This window comes from Saccoglossus kowalevskii, chromosome 22 (assembly GCF_978046115.1).
Source record: "Saccoglossus kowalevskii chromosome 22, keSacKowa6.1, whole genome shotgun sequence".
NCBI lineage: Eukaryota > Metazoa > Hemichordata > Enteropneusta > Harrimaniidae > Saccoglossus > Saccoglossus kowalevskii.
Window position 1 is genome coordinate 17979690 of NC_140662.1, and position 18678 is coordinate 17998367.

General features: G+C 35.7%; 1 protein-coding gene across 1 annotated transcript; it reads left to right on the plus strand.

The window, feature by feature from the left end:
• Positions 1–10425: 10425 nt before the first annotated feature.
• On the plus strand, positions 10426–16762 carry LOC146729077 (uncharacterized). The gene is made up of 7 exons (XM_085495699.1): positions 10426–10505; positions 11279–11486; positions 11618–11746; positions 12564–12716; positions 13752–13907; positions 14685–14777; positions 15568–16762. Exons 1-7 carry the CDS (start codon positions 10471–10473, stop codon positions 15715–15717), a joined length of 924 nt encoding a protein of 307 aa, XP_085351825.1. The 5' UTR covers positions 10426–10470; the 3' UTR covers positions 15718–16762.
• Positions 16763–18678: the final 1916 nt, after the last annotated feature.

Genomic DNA, 18678 nt, shown 5'->3' on the forward strand with positions numbered 1-18678 from the left:
ATAGAACACCTCAGACATAGCTCATTGTACTCGGCTCGAGTGTGGGCAAAAAGTTACTATTTGAATTTTTGATATCTTTTTTCATTAATGAGAAAGTTAACCCCGAAGTTAGAGTAACTGTTCAGCAGGAATGGCTTTTTAACTCCTCTGTGATTTTTTTTGGCTTGGCTGATTGTGTTCATACTTGACAGGCAGGTCGTACCATCACCGTGACTAATTGGAAAAACAATCCTGACCCACCGCTACCTTGGCAACAGCCAAAATCTGTTTTTTGAATACTTTCGCCCCAAATTTATTACCTCCTACCAGTCTTGTAATAGCAGTGCCCAAATGATCATGCCTTTTTATTTTGGCTACGTTGCCAGCACACCGGTAATAGATCATCGACGCCGACATTGTTACACTGTCAAAGTAATCCCAACGCAGCTTTGAACTTTGAATAAAATGTAAATGCCGCCTCCAATCTAGAAAATACTATCGCAAAACGGTTGGAAATAATACATTTAACGGCTGAATACGTCCTAACAATAAAATAATGTGACTTCCAATGACTGCCATGTTATTTTGCGAACCTCGTATAAGGTGCCCGGTTTTAGTTATAAACAGACGTTAGCTTCACGTTCATGTCCTTCCATGATAACAGCCGAAAACATATTGCTTGTTTTTTACCGGTTTTCATTGGCAACCGAAGTATTTTTATTTTGTAAACAAATTTTCGTCTGCTATTTTTATTCAGTTTAAATCGTTCAGCAACATTTTTGGCATATTAGGTGTACATCACATGGAATACTACGATTGAGAGAACTTGATGTATGTTGACTGATTTTTATCATAGTACGAAGTACCAGGAAGTTACTCAGTTCCAAATAAAGATTACCAACGTCAAATGAGCAACATTTGACTGGTAATCAAGATTCATGTAATCCATGGCTAACAAGCAACATCACAAGCGAAGTTGTAGCATGCGGTACTAGTAAGTCATTCCGTCAGTGGAGTACCGCAGTAACACGGCATGTTTGCCATCAGCATTGTATTCAAACGAATCACGTGGTGTGCCGATCTCGTTCAAACCCGGGATTCGATCAATAGGGGAGTCCCAGTAAAAAAACACATTGCAAATCATGCAAGTTCAACATTTTCAAACCAATATACTAAAACAGAAATGCTCAGAGATGCAAATGAAGGATAGATATTACTTTTCACTATACACATCTCTGTTGATACTATCCCTCACTCATTCTACTCCCAATCACTTCTGCGTAAAATGGACTAGCCTCTTTTCATGTTGACATTCAGAGCAAAATCATGTGACAGGCTGTTAACATTGGCTGTTGCATACTCTTTCGCCGGTCTGGAAAATGTGTTTAATTAGCTCACATTCAAGCAACAACGCAGATTTCCCAGTGGGAGTGAGACTATTCGACTCTGCCACTAAAAAATAGGGGTGTTTTCAGCAAAAAACGAATAACCCTGGAATACACACATTATACTGAATTTCGGAACAAATCGTGCATTACTTACAGCAGCAGAATACCACAGAAATATCAGACGAAACATGAAAACACTATATATTGTATTTCAGCCTGAACCCTCTATATTGCAATTCAAGGAATTAACCCCATATATGCATCCATTTCCCACCTTGGTATCACCCACCCCTGAAAACAAACTCTTAATACCACGCTGAAGCGTTTGGTAATAAAAAATCTGTCATGTTTAAACTGACCTCTTTCACAAGTTCTGCGTGTTCTCTGTGTCTATCCAGTTTACCACAATACATGTAACCGGGGCATTTCTCGTAGCAGCATTCACGTTTACCCTTATTTCCACTTTCTTTATGGCCGGGGTGGTGACATAATCTGCACGTAGCGGAGATCGGTCGCAGACGCGAGACGGGGAAGCCCCAAAACAGCTAATGGCGCGGGAATAGATTTCAGATCAGCTAACTCTCTGTCCATGACTGCTTTTGATGAAACGAGATGTTCTATTTTTTCCTGTAGAATGTCGCGTCGAGTTTCAATCGTTGGCGAATCTTCAGGTTTAATTTTAATACTGGTGTCAGCACTGGTCTTTTTTTCCTCCACAGAAACATCAGTGTAACTTAATTTGGTCCGGGTTCTAGTATCACCGCTCGTTGTCGATACAACCGTCTCAGCAGTGTTTTTTTTTATCAATCATAGGTGATGATCCATCGAGAATAAAAATCTTTGCTTTCACTGTAGAACCGGTTGTATTTAAACGCATGTTCTCTAGTACTAATTGTCTGAAGCGATCGTTTGGAGGCAAGTCCATGCGCTGACCGTCTTCGTCTACAATCTGTAATCTTAGTTCTGTCATTCGACGTAGAAAAGTCGTGTCACGGGTCAACCTGTTCGTAAAATCTTCGTAACTCATTTGATGGAAATCGTCTTCTCTAATAAATACAGGTACTCTTCTAGCTTCGGAGTAGTAAATAAACTCCACTTTAAACAGGTATTCTGCCATATTTTTAGATTGATACTGGCGAAACGAAATGCGTCTTTCAGCACTTACCAGCCACGTGTTCTAGTCGTCTCTTTTTTTATTTGGTGTGGCGACAGTGAAGACCGCTGTCTGGTTTATTATATAAACAACTCTTTGATTTTACCGCAACTTTGATAATATCTGGAGCAACTTGTAAACATTTACTCGCAATGTTACAAAACAACTTTAGTAGTGTTTTAACATTTTATACAAAGTCAACGTTCGAGGTTTGGTGGAAACTACTGTAATTCGGGCCACATAATCTTGTTTATGTTTGTCCTTTCTCCCACAGAATATGTAATCACGACACGGTTCACCGACTAAACAGCCATCTTTGTTACGGTTTCCAGGAGCTTTGTGGCCTTTGCGATGGCAAATTTGGCACGTACTTCTGATGCTAGTACCAACAGGCTCAGGCTCTTGAACGGGGCGATCCAATTCGGCCCTCTGTGACGCTATCGCCATTTTCTCGTCTTTTAAACATGAAATTTCTTTCACGAGGGCGTCTTCTTTCTGTTTCTTCCAATTCTTGGGGCGATTGCAATTTTCGGCAATATTTCCAAATTCCAACTGTTTAGGTCGGCTACCAGTTATAGATTCGGAATTACCTAACCGATTTGGTGCTGGTGAACAACCCTATGTGATTATAACTTTTATACGGAGGTAATCGGCATTGGGCACGGTCTTGGCACATCGAAACATGTCCTGCATGTCAAAGTCGCAGTCCGACAATGATACGGAGATCCCTTCATCATTTTCATATCTTATTTGAAAGACACTGTCTGCTAGCCTTGTTACGTTACTTCTAATGAACCGTTCAAACTCACTGTATGTTTTCATACATTCGGAATATCGTTGCAAAACACGAGATCTGAACGATATTTGAAACTGGTACATGGTGACGGTACATACTGATACTAGTATGTAAAACTATATAAGTAGAAGATTCCTGGGAAAGACTGACTGGGCGCTGTATGGCAAACTGGCAATGGGACATGCCATTATGCGCAAACGCGACACTCACAATGATAATATTTTTAATAGGACTGTGTATAAACCCATTGACAACATCTCAACAAACTAACAATCGAAGGAATTTACTTTTAACGTTTCTTGTTAATATTCATTTCCAGTTTTATGTTCGTATTATATTTCTTCCAAGTGTTACACAGCAATGATTGTTATACCTACAAAGCAATGGAATATTCAACTACCCCTGTTCCTCGTGCCCACACATCAAAGGCATACCGCGTCCGGTGTTTTGTTTTGTCACTGTCACGTGACAGTGTATGTAACTTTATTGCGTCTACAACGGTTGTTGGGGCTTATTTATCTTTATTATAGCCATTCCAAAGTTCAAACATTATGCAATCATCCGCCAAACATTAGTTGCAGGTACTTGCGTGTCTGTTGAAAACACTAATTTGAGCAGCGTCTTTCTGAAATTTTGATCTTTTGAAAAGCTGCGATGACGTATCAAGTTCTATAGGCAAGTCTAGGATTACAACAGTGTTCATTATTTTGTATCTCTGCAGACGTTCCTTGAAAATCCAGACCATCCAGATCTACTGCCAGTTGATAAACAGTTAGGACGTGTTCAGAAGTTTTATGAGCCAATGCGTGGTATGGAGTTGCCGAAACTAGCATCAATATTGGTCATTGGTAAGAATCAGTCTCAGTTGATGATAAATTAGGATTTGAAATTCATCTGTCCACAGGGACAGGCAATTTCCTCATTTACCTATCCCACTAAAATCTGCTTGTAATGAGACAGGTTGATTGGCCATAATTTTAATTTTAAATACAATGGTCCATTTCTGAAACTCTGATCAGTGCACAACGCTCTAAAATGCTCATCAACTGACTTTCCACCATAGAACACAAACATTAATGTATGGGCAAAGTGAGATGTTCATGGATATGTAACAGCAGAAAAAAAAATTATGTGAATCATAGATGTACTCCAAAAACAGCAAATTGTGAATTAAGTTAAGCTTAAGGTAGCGAGAAGGTTTTCGAATAAAACATTCTCTGTCTGTTGTCTCGTTCAGAACAGTAATTTAGCTTATATATTTCAAAAGACTAAGTATAGAGGTATAAGTTCGCACAAACTGGACAGTCATTGTTTACATAATTATCACGTGACATCAAAAATGGCGAACCTTGTAAAAATGCGAGAGCACACTGCGGAATTTACGTCATGCATTGTCCGTAATCAAGTCCATTGAAATGTGTCCCCGGTAATCAAGACCTATTATTCCGATTTCTATGCAGGTTTTTTTTTTTCCCCAAATTATTTCATACTTGGCACCTTTAACAGACTATTATTCTGTGACAAAGCATTTTCTTTAAAAACCCAGACATATTTCGCACCATCATTATCTTTTGAACGATAACTGCGAGTTTGAATGTCCTAGTCCGAACGCATTTCATTTGGCGGCGGTCCCAATGAGTCGTACTCAGTCAAAACCTCAACTCGAGAAAAACGCGAAAAACAGTTTTGGTTAATGAAACACACTAGATTTGCTACATTATTATAAATATACACTAAAAATGGCCAAAAATATTAACCTCTGATATCATAGAACTCATAAAGAGTGTCAGATAATGAATAATTTCATGCTCGAGCGTGAAAAATGAAGAAAACTGCTGGCATTTGAGTCCGTACTCCAGGAACGTTCGGGTTTCCATTGTTATGCAAACGCACAACGAGGGATAACCCTCTGACAAACAGTACTGTCCCACTGTACACGCTGGCAGTTTACAAACAGGCTAATCCTTCAAGTGTCTCTGATAAGAGATCTAATCAAACGGTTTTCATGGTGAAACAAAATGGCCGATGTTTGAAAAAAAATGCTGTTTCAGACTGCGACACTGAGTGGCAGATTTTCTTTGCCTCGTCTGTCAACGCTTTCTTTTCTTCGCCATTGCGTTATAAAAAATGGTATTAGTAAAATAGATAATTGACTTGGAAAATAATACGATTTAAAAGAAAGTTATACAGTACTTATTTCGCACATGGAGGTAAAAAGAGGAGTCACAGCCAAAATAATCCTTCTAAACTTCTTTTGTTTTAGACAAGTTTAATCCTATAATTCCCTTTGTCTTATCGTCCTTTCACCCCAGGATCGTCGCCGACGCGTCATTTAGTCTCAAGCGTTGCTGCGCACAGTACACATTCCAAGGTCTTGTTTTATGGTGTCGCAGTAAATCTTAAAGGACATAAATCATGCGCAGATCTTTTATACGTAGAGGAATCGTGTTTGTGAGAACGGGAACGTTGGAATTTTGAAAATTACAGAATTTCTTGTTAAGTTTATGTAATTTTTCGTTTTTCAGCACATTTTCCGTTGTATTTTTGAATCGGCAATATTGTAATGTTTCAAAACCTTGCTGTAACTGTTTTTAGTCCACAATAAAGCTCGTTTAATGATCATTGCAATGGTGCATGGCATGGACCGCACCGCGTTGTACCAGAGACTGAATTTTGAGGTTCGAAATGACGCTTTTTGAAGTTTATATCCCTTGTATGTTCTACTTCCTACGGCAGTGCGTCAACAAGAAATTCGCTGCATTTTTTTTGTTTTCGAGCAATCGTTTCGTTCACAGCATATGGAAAACAATTTTTCGTCTGTAATATGCTCTTCGATTTCGTTTACGTCTTCTGAATTGAAGGACATAGCAGTTTCAGCATCGTAGTCAAACTCGTGCGCGTTACCCATTATCGCCATATTTGTTCATAAGAATTTGACAGAATTGTCACGAAAATCACCGAGTGCTGCCGAAGGCGTCCGTAGTATGCTAATTCACGGTAATCCTCACTGCGCTAAGAGGAAACTGTTCTCCTTGATCCGTTCGGCAAATAAACTCCCTGATCTATGTACAAACAGCGGCGACCATCCTGGTACCTTTGATCTAAGCTTGGCTGTGACTCCTTCTCTTTTTACCTCCATGTTTCGCACAACCTCCCGCCCGCTTTCGCTTTCCAATCACCTTTTTCACTCGCTCTTGCGACCGATTGTTGAATTCGACCGGACAATTTCCGCTTTATTTTTGACCGCGCAAACCCCGAAATATCACCGCCCGCTCGCTTGCGCGCATTTGAAATTAGGATTAATAGAAAAATTTCCGAGGTTCACATTGTCTTATAATTGTCTTTCTGGTTGTTATGAATGTTCAACAGCTGACAAAAGTTCAAATACTTTTTGTTTTAACTATCTATAATTATATGCACGCAATCTGACCCTTTGACCTTGATTTGGCTTGGACTGAATATTTTATTTTGAACAATATTCTGACGTGAAATACAAAATGTATTTCAACACAAGTACGACATGTTGTCTGGGTTTTCTTTCCTGATTGTTGAGTCTTCGCAATGTGTTTTGTATAATTATTGTTGTTTTTCCCCCCGAGGCAAAGACAAGCTGAAGGACCATGAAGCTAAATGGCAGTTTCATGCAAGGGCTGAGTGAAAGGAAATATTTCTAAGCCTAAAATAAAACCTTATATTACACCTCTTTGTGTATTTGTTAATTTAACATATGTTTTTAATGAAAGTATGTCTGTAAATATCTAAAAAAAATCTCGTTTTCGTTGATAATTTCGATTGTTTGGAATGTCTGTTTACCATGTCCCAATAATTTGTTTGGAATGTCGATCCCAGTTGGTTTCTCCATACTGAGTTTAGGAAGGGCGTCGATCAACACAATCAGCCGAAACGGGACAAACATTTACCCTAATTCATGGGGATCATGTCCGTAATTTGTGGGCTGAGACCCCAAATAATTTAACAAGTACTATTATTATTATAATATATATTTTAATTACATGGCAAAACTACAACAGATCTGGAGTTGTTCGCGGTGAAACAACCGTCTTGAAGTCGATGCAACTTCAACTAGCCATTTCTTACCTTGAAATAAAAAAAAAACTAAAAATTCGAAGAGCATCGGGAAAAATATTAATAATCATTCTTATCAATCGCTTGCTTTATTTTATTCGAATCCACGAAATTCACGAGTTTTTTGACATTTGTTGGCAACTTCCGCTCTAAAAAGGATTGAAAATGTGGGTGTGGTTCTTTTGCGAGGTCCTGTTGATAATACCATGGAGGTATTTTACCTCCATGATAATACGGACAAATATGGTTCTGTGACCCAGGTTGTGCTCCGATCATGTGATTTTCAACCAATCAATGATGTTGTAACAAAGCATATTTAACGCTAATTGAAAGGTCGTCGTACCATCTAATTTCCGGCGTCGATTCACATAGTGTTTTTGTGCTGTGACCGGCTTCAAAATTCGCTGAAAAACATCGGTATATTTTGACAAACGGATGGAATTTGACCTCAGTTCAAAAAGAAAATACTAGGCTTAGATACATTAGAGTCCACGGCGAATCAGTTTTCTCTGCAAGTTGGGAAATAAAGTAAACCAGAGTAGGGTCGATGATTTTCAGCCCTGAAGGACTTCCGTGTGAATCCTGAGTTACGAATTGTTCATCGACTGGCCACCAATTATTTATGACTATAACTAAATTTGACACGTTTTTTTAAGTCCAATAAATTATTCATACATGTCAAGCTCTGCTCTATTTTTTCAGGGCATGTGGCCGTTTTTAGTCGAAAATATTTGTTGTGGGAACACTTTTACGGTACGGTATAGACTGAACTCATTCAATGATCGTGACTTATTTTTGATAATTGAATGTCAAATTTTACCAGACATGAACCGACGTGGATTCGGTATCGTTATTTTTGGAATTAATCATTAACATTTCCTCGTTTCTCTACTCTGTCAAAATGAGTTACCTATGCTTTTTTCACGTAACTGTCATTAAAATAATAAAAAATAGTACATCTAGAACAAGCACCCAAAACATGTAACAAGAGGTCACAGTTCAGTTGCTTTCATGATACAAGTGTCATACAACTACGTATTAGATTTGAGGTGTCGTTCAGAATTTAATAATAGTTAATACTAGTTGTATGTTCACACTTTACTATTAAAACCACCATTTCGACCACTCATGTGCCAGTGATCCGTGTTTGGGTAAGCGGTCGGTGTTTCAATGAGCGAGCTAGCGAAAAAAAATGCGATTAAAATGCGGTCGGTTTCCGGTCGGACAAGACCGCATGGTCGGAAATTAAGCGATAAGCGGTCGATGTAAAAGCGGAAAGTTGGGCGAAATGAGTACTGTATGCCCATGTTTCTCCGAAGTCTTGACTGACAATAATGCTGGCAATGGACGTTAGATAAACACGCATTGTTTGCGATGGAAAGCTTATCACCCGTTATATCAGAATCGTCGACAACAGAGTATACAGATAAGATGTTATCATTTAAACCCTTCCAAAAATAAACATTATGCAAATATGCATGAAACGGCAGTTGTAGTCTTTTCTTCTAGCGTTTTAAAACACTAATTTAAGCAACGTTATTTTGCAATTTCGATCTTTTGTAAACCTGGGATGATGTATCAAGGTCTGAAGTAACCGTTTTATCAATTTGTGAAAAATCAAGAAAAAAGTGAAAATTTCCCTTCTCGCTACCTTAAGGTAGCGGGACTATTATTTGCATACTTTTTTTCATCTTCTAATTGGGACCAAACGACTACAAATAGACCCAGGAAAGTATATATTTTTGGAATCGCCAGACTTCAAGCTTTTCAAAGGTGTGTTTGTCATGCCTGTATCTGCATTCTACGGTGCGTTACTTAATCAAAAGTGAAAAATTACTTTTTTTGTAAAAAAAATAATTACGCATTTATGCTGGCGATAATAAGTTTTGTTTTCACTTTTCCTAGTTGTTCAATAGTCTGGTAAATTGAATGTGTCTGATCAGTTTTATTCAAGCAACGCGTTTTGAAAAATAGTGTCCTGAATTTTAATTTCTGTTTTAGTCGCATTGACCCCAACTCAAATCACAACACATTGGTAAATAATCCATGAAATAGTTTGTCTGGACACATTCAAGTTCCTCTCATTGTCACCTTAAAGCTGTGAAAATTTGGTGTTAATCCAACGACAATAAGTATACGTTATTTTTTGTTAAAGACCTTGCATTTTGAAAAACAAACTCCTAGAAAACGTTGATGACGTCGATGAAGTCACAGCAAAGATTTTCTACCTTGTTTATCTGCACAAGCGATTTGTTTTCCCATCAAGGTCTGTTTTAACATGTGTAGGGGCATCCAATTGTGTAAGGCTATTGGAAACCCCCCAAAAAATAAAGGAATGGGATAGCTATAGTTCAATAAAACGGCAGATGAAAACACTAAAATCAATGATTTTTTTCAGTGGCTGTGTGACCTTGTCTGACACATTCATATGCAAATGACTAATCTGTGAAATAAACAGGAGCGGAGACAAACCACTCAAATGTTTGGAAACACTCATTGTGTGTCAGATAGCTACTGATAACACATCCTAACATTGCTTTGTCTTGAGTTTATCTTTGAAACTTATAAGCACACGGATTAAACCTGTGTTGTTGATTTTGGAAAACACTACTGAGGCTGCCTTGCTTCCCTTCAGAAAATCTACATTTTAACCAATTTACATGACATTCTATGTTATGTTGACTTTATCATATGAAAGTTTATAGTGCATTTCATCAATTAATAAATAAATGTGAAAATCGGAATTTTCAACACAAATAATAGTCTCGCTACCTTGAACATTAACAAAATGCCACTTTTACTAGTCACTGTCGCAAATAACTGAAATTCAGTTTTCAATTACACCCAAACTATAACATTTTGCATTGAAATACTTGATTTGTGAATGAAATTATTTATTTTGCATTGAGTGTTGTAAAAGTTTGTTGTAGGATGAAGCTCCATGTGTTTTAGCTCGCTGTCTTGACAGTGAATACTCAGTTTGTTCATAACTTCTTATTTGATCGCTAAACATTGCAGGTGTAGGTAATGTTGGTTCCCGTCATTTGCAAGCTCTTGCAGCCTTGGATATGGCTGTCAACATTGTAGTTGTGGAATCATTCAAGTAAGTACTATTTTACGCAAGTAATTTAATACTATATTTGCTAGTTTTCTTGTAAAAATAACAGCTGTCTGTGGTCATACTGTATACAGTTAAGGGCTGGTGGTCATACCTCGCAAGTACAAGCTCTGTTGGTTAGAAGTAATTTTCTCTATAATTCAACTCACTCTCTCAAAGGAATGCATAAATCAGTTTTGACTTTGGTACGATGTGCACTGATTAAATCACTGACATCCTATAATCTTTGAAGCATTTCAACCAACATAGAAATTATCTTGTTAAATATTGTTTGTACTCGCTGGTGTGTACAACACTCAAAGGCATCATCTTTGTTCATATGGTTACTTTCTTCTTGCATGCGTGGTACAACGACCAAACGCTGCATGGATCTATTATTGGAAATTCCTCTAACAACTGCCATTAATTTCAAATTTAATCAAAAAGATGTTAACTTTTATCACAATATTGTTTTGTATCACATCACATCATAACCTAACTGACAAAGACATGTGACTTTGTTTGATTTCCTTTAGAAATGCATCACATGTTTCTTCATGTTCCTTTCACTATGGAAATGTACCAGCCGTATTTGATTTCGTCAACAGTGAACGAAGGTTGATAGTTGGTATTTTGCCGAGGTATAATGGTCAGGCAATGGATGAATAAATGAAACTTGGTTGGCAAAGATGGGTTTAAATGAATTAAAAGAAATGTGAATGTTTATGGGAGTCAAATCATGATTTTTGTCTAATACTGTTATCATTGTGTAATTGTAGGCAGAGTCTTGACCGTGCAAAGTCTATCTATGATAATGAACCGAAAGCTAATGCTAGTTCACGTGTAACATATCTTCAGTTAATTGATGACATCACCATTGGCTCAGCATTTGACGTTTGCATAATAGCTACAGCATCACCTCCACGACGCAAAGTGATTGAAAGTCTACTTGAACGATGTAAAATCAAGCATCTTATCATTGAAAAAGTGAGCTTATGTTTATTACATGTCTTGCAACATAAAAATGATTTTCACTGAAATGGAAGAAATGTAATTTTTCTCCAATGGGAGAAAAAAAAAATCTTCTGATCATTCATTTTTGTCTTTATATTTTTCAGGTTCTTTTCCAAACTGCCAAAGACCATGAGGATGTACAGGCCATGTTTATACAGTCAGGGGTGAATGCGTACGTGCACTTACAGTGGTGTGCGATACCCATGTATAAATATATGAAGGACCATATAAAGGTATGGAACACCTACATTTGTATTAAGGGGTAGCCATTATTTTGGCGGGGAGGGCCCTCAGAAGATAGTGAAACAAATTTGCCTTGTATTTTTTTTTCAACAGATTCACTCATAACAAACCTGTCCCTAGTACTTATGTCGGCGATTACATTACACAAAAATTCACAGCATTTTTATCACCTCTTTAATCTGTCTTTAACCAGATTGAGGTAAAATTGACATCGTGATCATACTTTTTAAAATGTATTTTAATGTATGTATTTAGGGATTTGATTGTAAGCCAATCAAGTTTTAGAGAAATCAACATCCAACGATAAATATCAGATTTCTGCATAATTTATAGTGCTATGTGTTATTAAAATGAGAAATTTACCTTAGAAACATGATAGTCAGTTATTAAATGGCCACTAACTTGAATAACTCTTAAATCTCTTGAACTACTTTTAACTTTTGCTTATTTCGCTGACTGGAAAATGCGCTAAATTAAAAACACAGTGAATATGTAAAATTTAGCATTGAACACATTATCTAAATGATAAAACCGTGAATTTAAAACCCACTGAATATGCCTGAAATGGTAAATAAGCGAAATTAAAACCCAATGAAAATTAGTCATTTTAAAGTATCAGCTTTTTGCGCCTTTCACAAGTCTTTTATTCTTTAGTTTGACAAATTTCAAATCAAATGGACAAATTTTATTTTATTTAATTACATTGCTTTAATACAGGATTTAAAAAATAAATTTATTTTTTGTGAATGATGACAGAAGTTGACTTTAGCATTTCAAAGATTAAATTGAGTAATTATCAACCCACAGGGACCAGTTAATTTACATATACATGGCCAAGGATGGGGATTGTGTTGTAACAGTATTCACTTAGTGGCATTGGCTTCCTATCTGAATGATAGTCAAGATGTCCGCATAGATGGAAGTGGTTTGAAACCTGGATATCAAGAATCCAAAAGAAAAGTAAGTTTAAAATCTACTAATAGTTTCCTAGAGAATAAAATTATTTGAATTTTTTTGGTTAATCCTATGCTAATTTACTAGATCTACTGAAAAAAAGCAATAAGGTTTGTGAACATCAAAAGTGAAAAATGAAGTACCAGTACATGCTTTAAGATTAAAAAAAATATTTCACATCTTGTACAGCAGTTCCAGTTGAATTCAAACTGTGCAATGCATTGTGTTTTTAAAAATTGTCCACTGACCCAATATACTTTTTCATTCTATAATAATGATGTTAACCATCATAAAATTTGTTACGTTGAAAATGTACATGTGTGTATATTACTATCCGGGTTCAAACTGAGCACACACATGACTGCTACATGTACATTGACATCCGGAAGTGCAACTACTACACAGATACTAGTTTACATACCTTGAGAAACAGAAGATATCTCTATTGGCATGAATTAATTTGATATATCGGTATAAATAAATACATTTTTGTTGAAACAACTTGACTAATCAAAGAGTGGTAATGAATACATAAAAAAATTTCGTGCCAGGATTTGAGGAAAGGACTTGTGGGCTTTGGCATTACCAAATGGCATCCATAGCCAATAACAGCTTAATTTTGTGATTTGAAGCTTGGGGGGGGGGGGTGTCTTCAAGATTTTAATTTTGATAAGGTATGAAAATCATTAATACCGTAATGAAATTCATTATATACAGCAAGAAAATTGTTTACAAAACATTTAAATGACTGCACGTGCAATGTTTGATGGCACATTGATCAACATCGGCATACAATGGTAGACCACTAGTACCCGTTTCCAACAACTGTTTTAAATGCAAGAAAAATACAAACAATAAAAGGCATATTATAAAAAGACATGAAGCAATTTGTGGGTTTGAAAAAATTGTACCGGATTCTACCGTAAATTTGCCCTAATTACCTTCAGGTACCTTGTGACGCATTTATTAAATATGTGAGAAGGCAGTATGGTCACTAATGTCATGTTTTACACTTTTCCTAAATTACTGTTATACTTGCAGGGTTTTGTTGAAGTATTTGGTACATTAAAGGGAGAGGTAAAATCAAAACATGGTAAAGCAGATTTCACTCTGGTCTGCACAGATGGGCCACTGACTGAAGGCAGAACTTTACATATATGGAATGACACTGTTAAAATGTACTGGACTGAGCAAACAGTAAGTGCAGAGTCGATTCAAATCATGTGTACCAATAGTTTCATGCACATGTCCACTCCACGATGATATTGCAAACATTATCAATGTAGTGAAACGCAATCGATTAATGTCCACAAGTAATTCATTCATTCATTCATGTAGATATATTTAAAGTCACAGTGCTGCCACTTCTTCACTCAGTGTAGCTATCTATTGAACATATTAATATGGTATTTTGCAAAATGATGTCGCTGTCAGGTTGAAAATAACTTCTTGGTAGTCTGCACTCATCTCATAGGATCTTCAAGTACAATTATAATTGCTGTGCCATGGTTTCCGCTCACACTCGACCGGAGTCCCGTATAAAAATGCTGCAATGTACTGCATTTCATCATAATATATTACAAAAATCCCATTTAAATTCCATTGGAACTAGCCCACCTCATTAAGCAAATTTCAAAGCATTGATTTCACAACTAATAAGTAATCAGGAGAAACTATGCTTTATCAATCATGCATGTCTGTGCAGCAACATTGCAAGTATTGTTGATGAAATTAAAGTAAATTGCACTTCAAAGAATAGCAGTTTCAAAACTGACCTTTCAGTGGGCATATGAACACCACCATAGAGCCCTAATTTTATACTTCAGGATAGTAGCGGCTAACAAACTTTTAGGACACGAATCTTTAGAAAACAAAAATGGTGAAGATTAATTTTTTACCTGTTAACCACATCCTTCCTTAACTTGTTTTATCTTCTTGGTTATTAAAGCATAGTATTTATGGTTTTCTTTTCAGGGTTCTCTGTTTAGCAGCTTTGCTGCCAGTGATTGGAAATGGGAACGAAGAGAATTTCCCTTCCCGTTTGTAAGCCAATGGACTAACAAACTGGTAAGAACTTCTCTAATTTTAATATTGACCTTTCCTGAATATTGAATTAGTGAAGTGTAATCATGACAGGTTGTTAATTTTGAACCCTATTTGATTACAGCTAACTTTTATAAAAAATAAAAATAAAATTCTAACCTCTATTGAATATGCATTGCAATACTAAGTTGACACATTATTAACGTACTCCATTTTTACTTGAATAAGGTTAATGATAGTCAAACCTGTGTATTGCGAACTTCATCAAAATGGTCTTTATATACGGGTGGTTTTTATATATTGCGGTTGAATGGATTTAAATGAATTTCAATGTTGGGAAGAAAAAATCAACAAGTGCTTTAAGCTTGACAATTCAGTCTAATTTTTCAGCAAGAATTGCTCTAATCAGTGTTTGAGTGAGTGTCTGTACATAATTTAAAAATCGAAACCGGAAGACACTCTCAACTCTTGCTAGAACTGTAATACGTTGTCCATTTTGTCTGAATAACTTCATTGGGAGCAAATATCATTTTTGTCTCATTTGTCCAACCTTTCTTGAATTACATGTTATTGAACCAGTTATCTTTCAATTATACCAAAATTTTCACTGTACGTATTATTGCTAAATTTGTGGTTAAGAAACAAGACACGCTTCTCGGAGTGTAATAATTGTCTTGTATATAGACTTGTATATGCCCCCCTCCAGTAGTCTTTTTAATGATACTGCTATTGTAGCGATAGTGTCATTTAGTATAGTTTAGTATAACCTGCTTCATGTCTCTTATGCCTTTTTATTGTTTGTTTTTTCTCGCAGGTAAAACAGCTGTTGGAAACTGGTACTAGTGATCTACCATTGTATGCTGATGTTTATCAAATGTCGATATTATTGAATAATTTATACATATCACATCTTGCAGATGCTGGTAATGCCGATGCTCAAGAAGGTGTTTGCCCCATCACTTAAATAACATGTCTTGCCTTGTGTATAGTGCTGGTCACATAAAATTGTGAGCTCTAGCAATTGCCAATGAGAACAAAGTTTGTTGAAAATATCACAATTAGGTTTAAACCTTTTACTTTTTGATCCTTGAGTTGAAAATGTTAAGGCCAAACAAAAGAAATGTTTCTAGTCAGTATGTGCACTCACAAAAAGTGTGACCCCCCCCCTCACACACTTACTTTGACACTGCATAGTGGCCTATGTTAACAAATTGATTAATCTTGCATACGTTGTCACCGAGTATTTGAGGGAGGAAGAATCAATTCATTTTTGAAAAATGACCTGAAATGTATTTTTTTTTGTGAGGCCTAGTCGTTCATTTAAATTTGATTTTAAGTTTATGAACTACGTGTGTGTGTGTGTACCTCCTGCTTCATTTGATCAATTATCAAAACTAAATCTGTTCTATGATGAGATGTTATGGTCCATCCTTTACTAGTACCTCAATTAGATACAGCCAAGGTTATACCATGAAAATAGAAAGTGCCTGCCTAAAATATTTACAAAAATGAAAGATGGCAGTCCTAAGTCAATAAAAAGTCTTTTTTTGTAAATTACATGTAATTTTCAATTTAAATTGGACAAGTTTATAAATATTTTGCCTGTAAAATGAAATGTTGTACGCATCTCAAATGTTGAGTGCCTGTTTAAAAATACTAGACCAGTGGCTGGCTAAAAGCCTGGATACAGCCAGGTGACATTTAAAATATTTTGCAGTCCACACTAACAGTGGTTTATTGTGCTGTCATTTCTGCCTGCTGGTTCAGTAAATATTACTGGTTTGAAGGATTGTCGCATATTGGTGTCATAACAGATTCGTCTTAAGTATAAGCATTTTTTGCATTGACCAATCAGAACAGGTATTGCAATGCGTGATGTTAAATGTAATTTCACAGTACCGTTAATACAAAATGATTCCCCACTGTTCATTGATACAAAGCGTAAAAAAAAATTATTCATCTGACAGATGAAATTCAGAGGTTACAGAATAAATGATGCAGGAATGAAATGTAGTAACTTCTTGTTAATTAAGTTTATTATTCCAGTTGCAACAAATTGTTTCAATGTCTGATATCTACACAATTTGTTTTTTGTTTGTTTATTGGATGATCATATTTTTACTTGTGTTTTGAATTTGCAACAGCTTATCATCTGTTGAATGGGTTTTAGTAATTACTTTTCTTTACTAAATTGTATTGTGTATTACTTTTGGATGGTCAGAAGTAATTTAGCATTTGTAAGAAATTAGTTACAAGAGGGAGGTATTCATTATATGGTCAGATTCCATGTAGGGTTTATTTCTATTAGCGCATTGCTGTACTATGTTTTTGTTTTTGATAGTTTAGCCAAACCTGTTTTCTGCTTTTTTTTCCTTCATACATGTATAATTTTAAATTGGCATTTACTATTTAATTTGAATTACATCCTAACACCATCGCTATGGTTACATCTTTAACATGTCTTACCAAGTTGTTTACAGAGCCTCAGCAGTACTTAGTCTCTAAGGGCCAATTAGAACTAATGTTTTTTTCTTGACGCAGCAAAGGCATTCTTTCATCTTTATAAATATTTATAAATTTCAATCGCAGTTGTATCAATTTAGTCGATGAGAACAGTGCACAATGACATCAGTCTACAAATTTTAAATGTTATTCAATCTGTCAATATAAAGCCCAGTTTGAATTGTAAAACATATTAACATGAAAGGAATGCTATTGTTGTGCTGAGAGTACAAAAAATGATCTGTGTTGCTACATGTCATAATAACCTGTATTTACTAAATTGTGACGGAAGGTTAATTTGGATCAGTATTACATAGATTAAAAAGTAGGAGCAATATACATGTATGCTCCTCTATAGTACATGTGCTTCATTATTTTCAGTTGTAAAAATTAACTTTATTTCAAAATGTTTTTGAGCTGTGTACTTAAATTCTCATAGCAGCAGTATTTTTTTCTGTAATCAAAGTTATATTTTGTGATCTTAAGAGACGCAATGTACATATTGAAATCAATTTGTGTGTATTCATGTCTCTTTTAGAAAGGTATTGTTTAAAGCTATATTTGTTGTGCGCGTTTGAGAACCATACTGATCTATGTGGTACCAACTGAATACACTCGCATGTGCAAAACAATTATAAAACAAAATAAATTGCACATTTACAAGTGTAAAATTCAATCCTAGTTTGCATTTGATATGATTAAAGACACCAGGTGCAGTTTTTGTGCATGTGCCATTTGACAGAAAAAATTTCCACTCGTTTGGTATTGCATAGGTTTTACTTTTTTTCTGTATTCCACGGTATGTAGAGAAGTTCAAGATTTCAATATAATCAGGTGCTATTTGAAGTTTTTCTATCTAAAGCTCAATTTGTATATTTTTGAAATTGACACAATTTATAATAGAATGCATATCAGTCTTGAACCATTATGCTAATCAACTGCATGTATTCCAAATTTTGCCAATCTTAGAGTTGATTTGTTGACAATGTTGCTGCTTAGCTTCAGAATCTAGTTTATTTAGAACCTTGCTTAGCATTATTTGCTGCGTGTCTATTCTAGTCATTGGCATACTGATGTGAATGCTCAAGCAGTTAGGCTCAATTCATAAACACAAGATGGTATATTGTGAAAATATTCTCAATTATTTATATTGATTGTATATTGTTACATTTGTAGCAATAATTGCTCTGAAAGTTTGTGTTGCACATATTTGCAATTAACTTCCTTGTATTCGTGTCCGATTTGTACATTTGGAGTTCTGATCAGTTCATTGCAATAAAATTGAGCTGCAGATTTATGCTAACTTGGTCATTGTTGACTTCTTTAATTAAACCAGCGTTTTTAGTCTTAAATCAAGGGTACTCGCATGTGGCGTTACTTGAATAAAAAAAAAACGTGCATGTGATTGAATCTCATTTCTGGT

Coding starts and splice junctions, on each gene's coding strand:
- LOC146729077 (XM_085495699.1), top strand. CDS start 10,471: ATGGCTGTCAACATTGTAGTTGTGGAATCATTCAA. Junction 10,506..11,278: donor GTAGTTGTGGAATCATTCAA/GTAAGTACTATT, acceptor GTGTAATTGTAG/GCAGAGTCTTGACCGTGCAA. Junction 11,747..12,563: donor ATATGAAGGACCATATAAAG/GTATGGAACACC, acceptor ATCAACCCACAG/GGACCAGTTAATTTACATAT.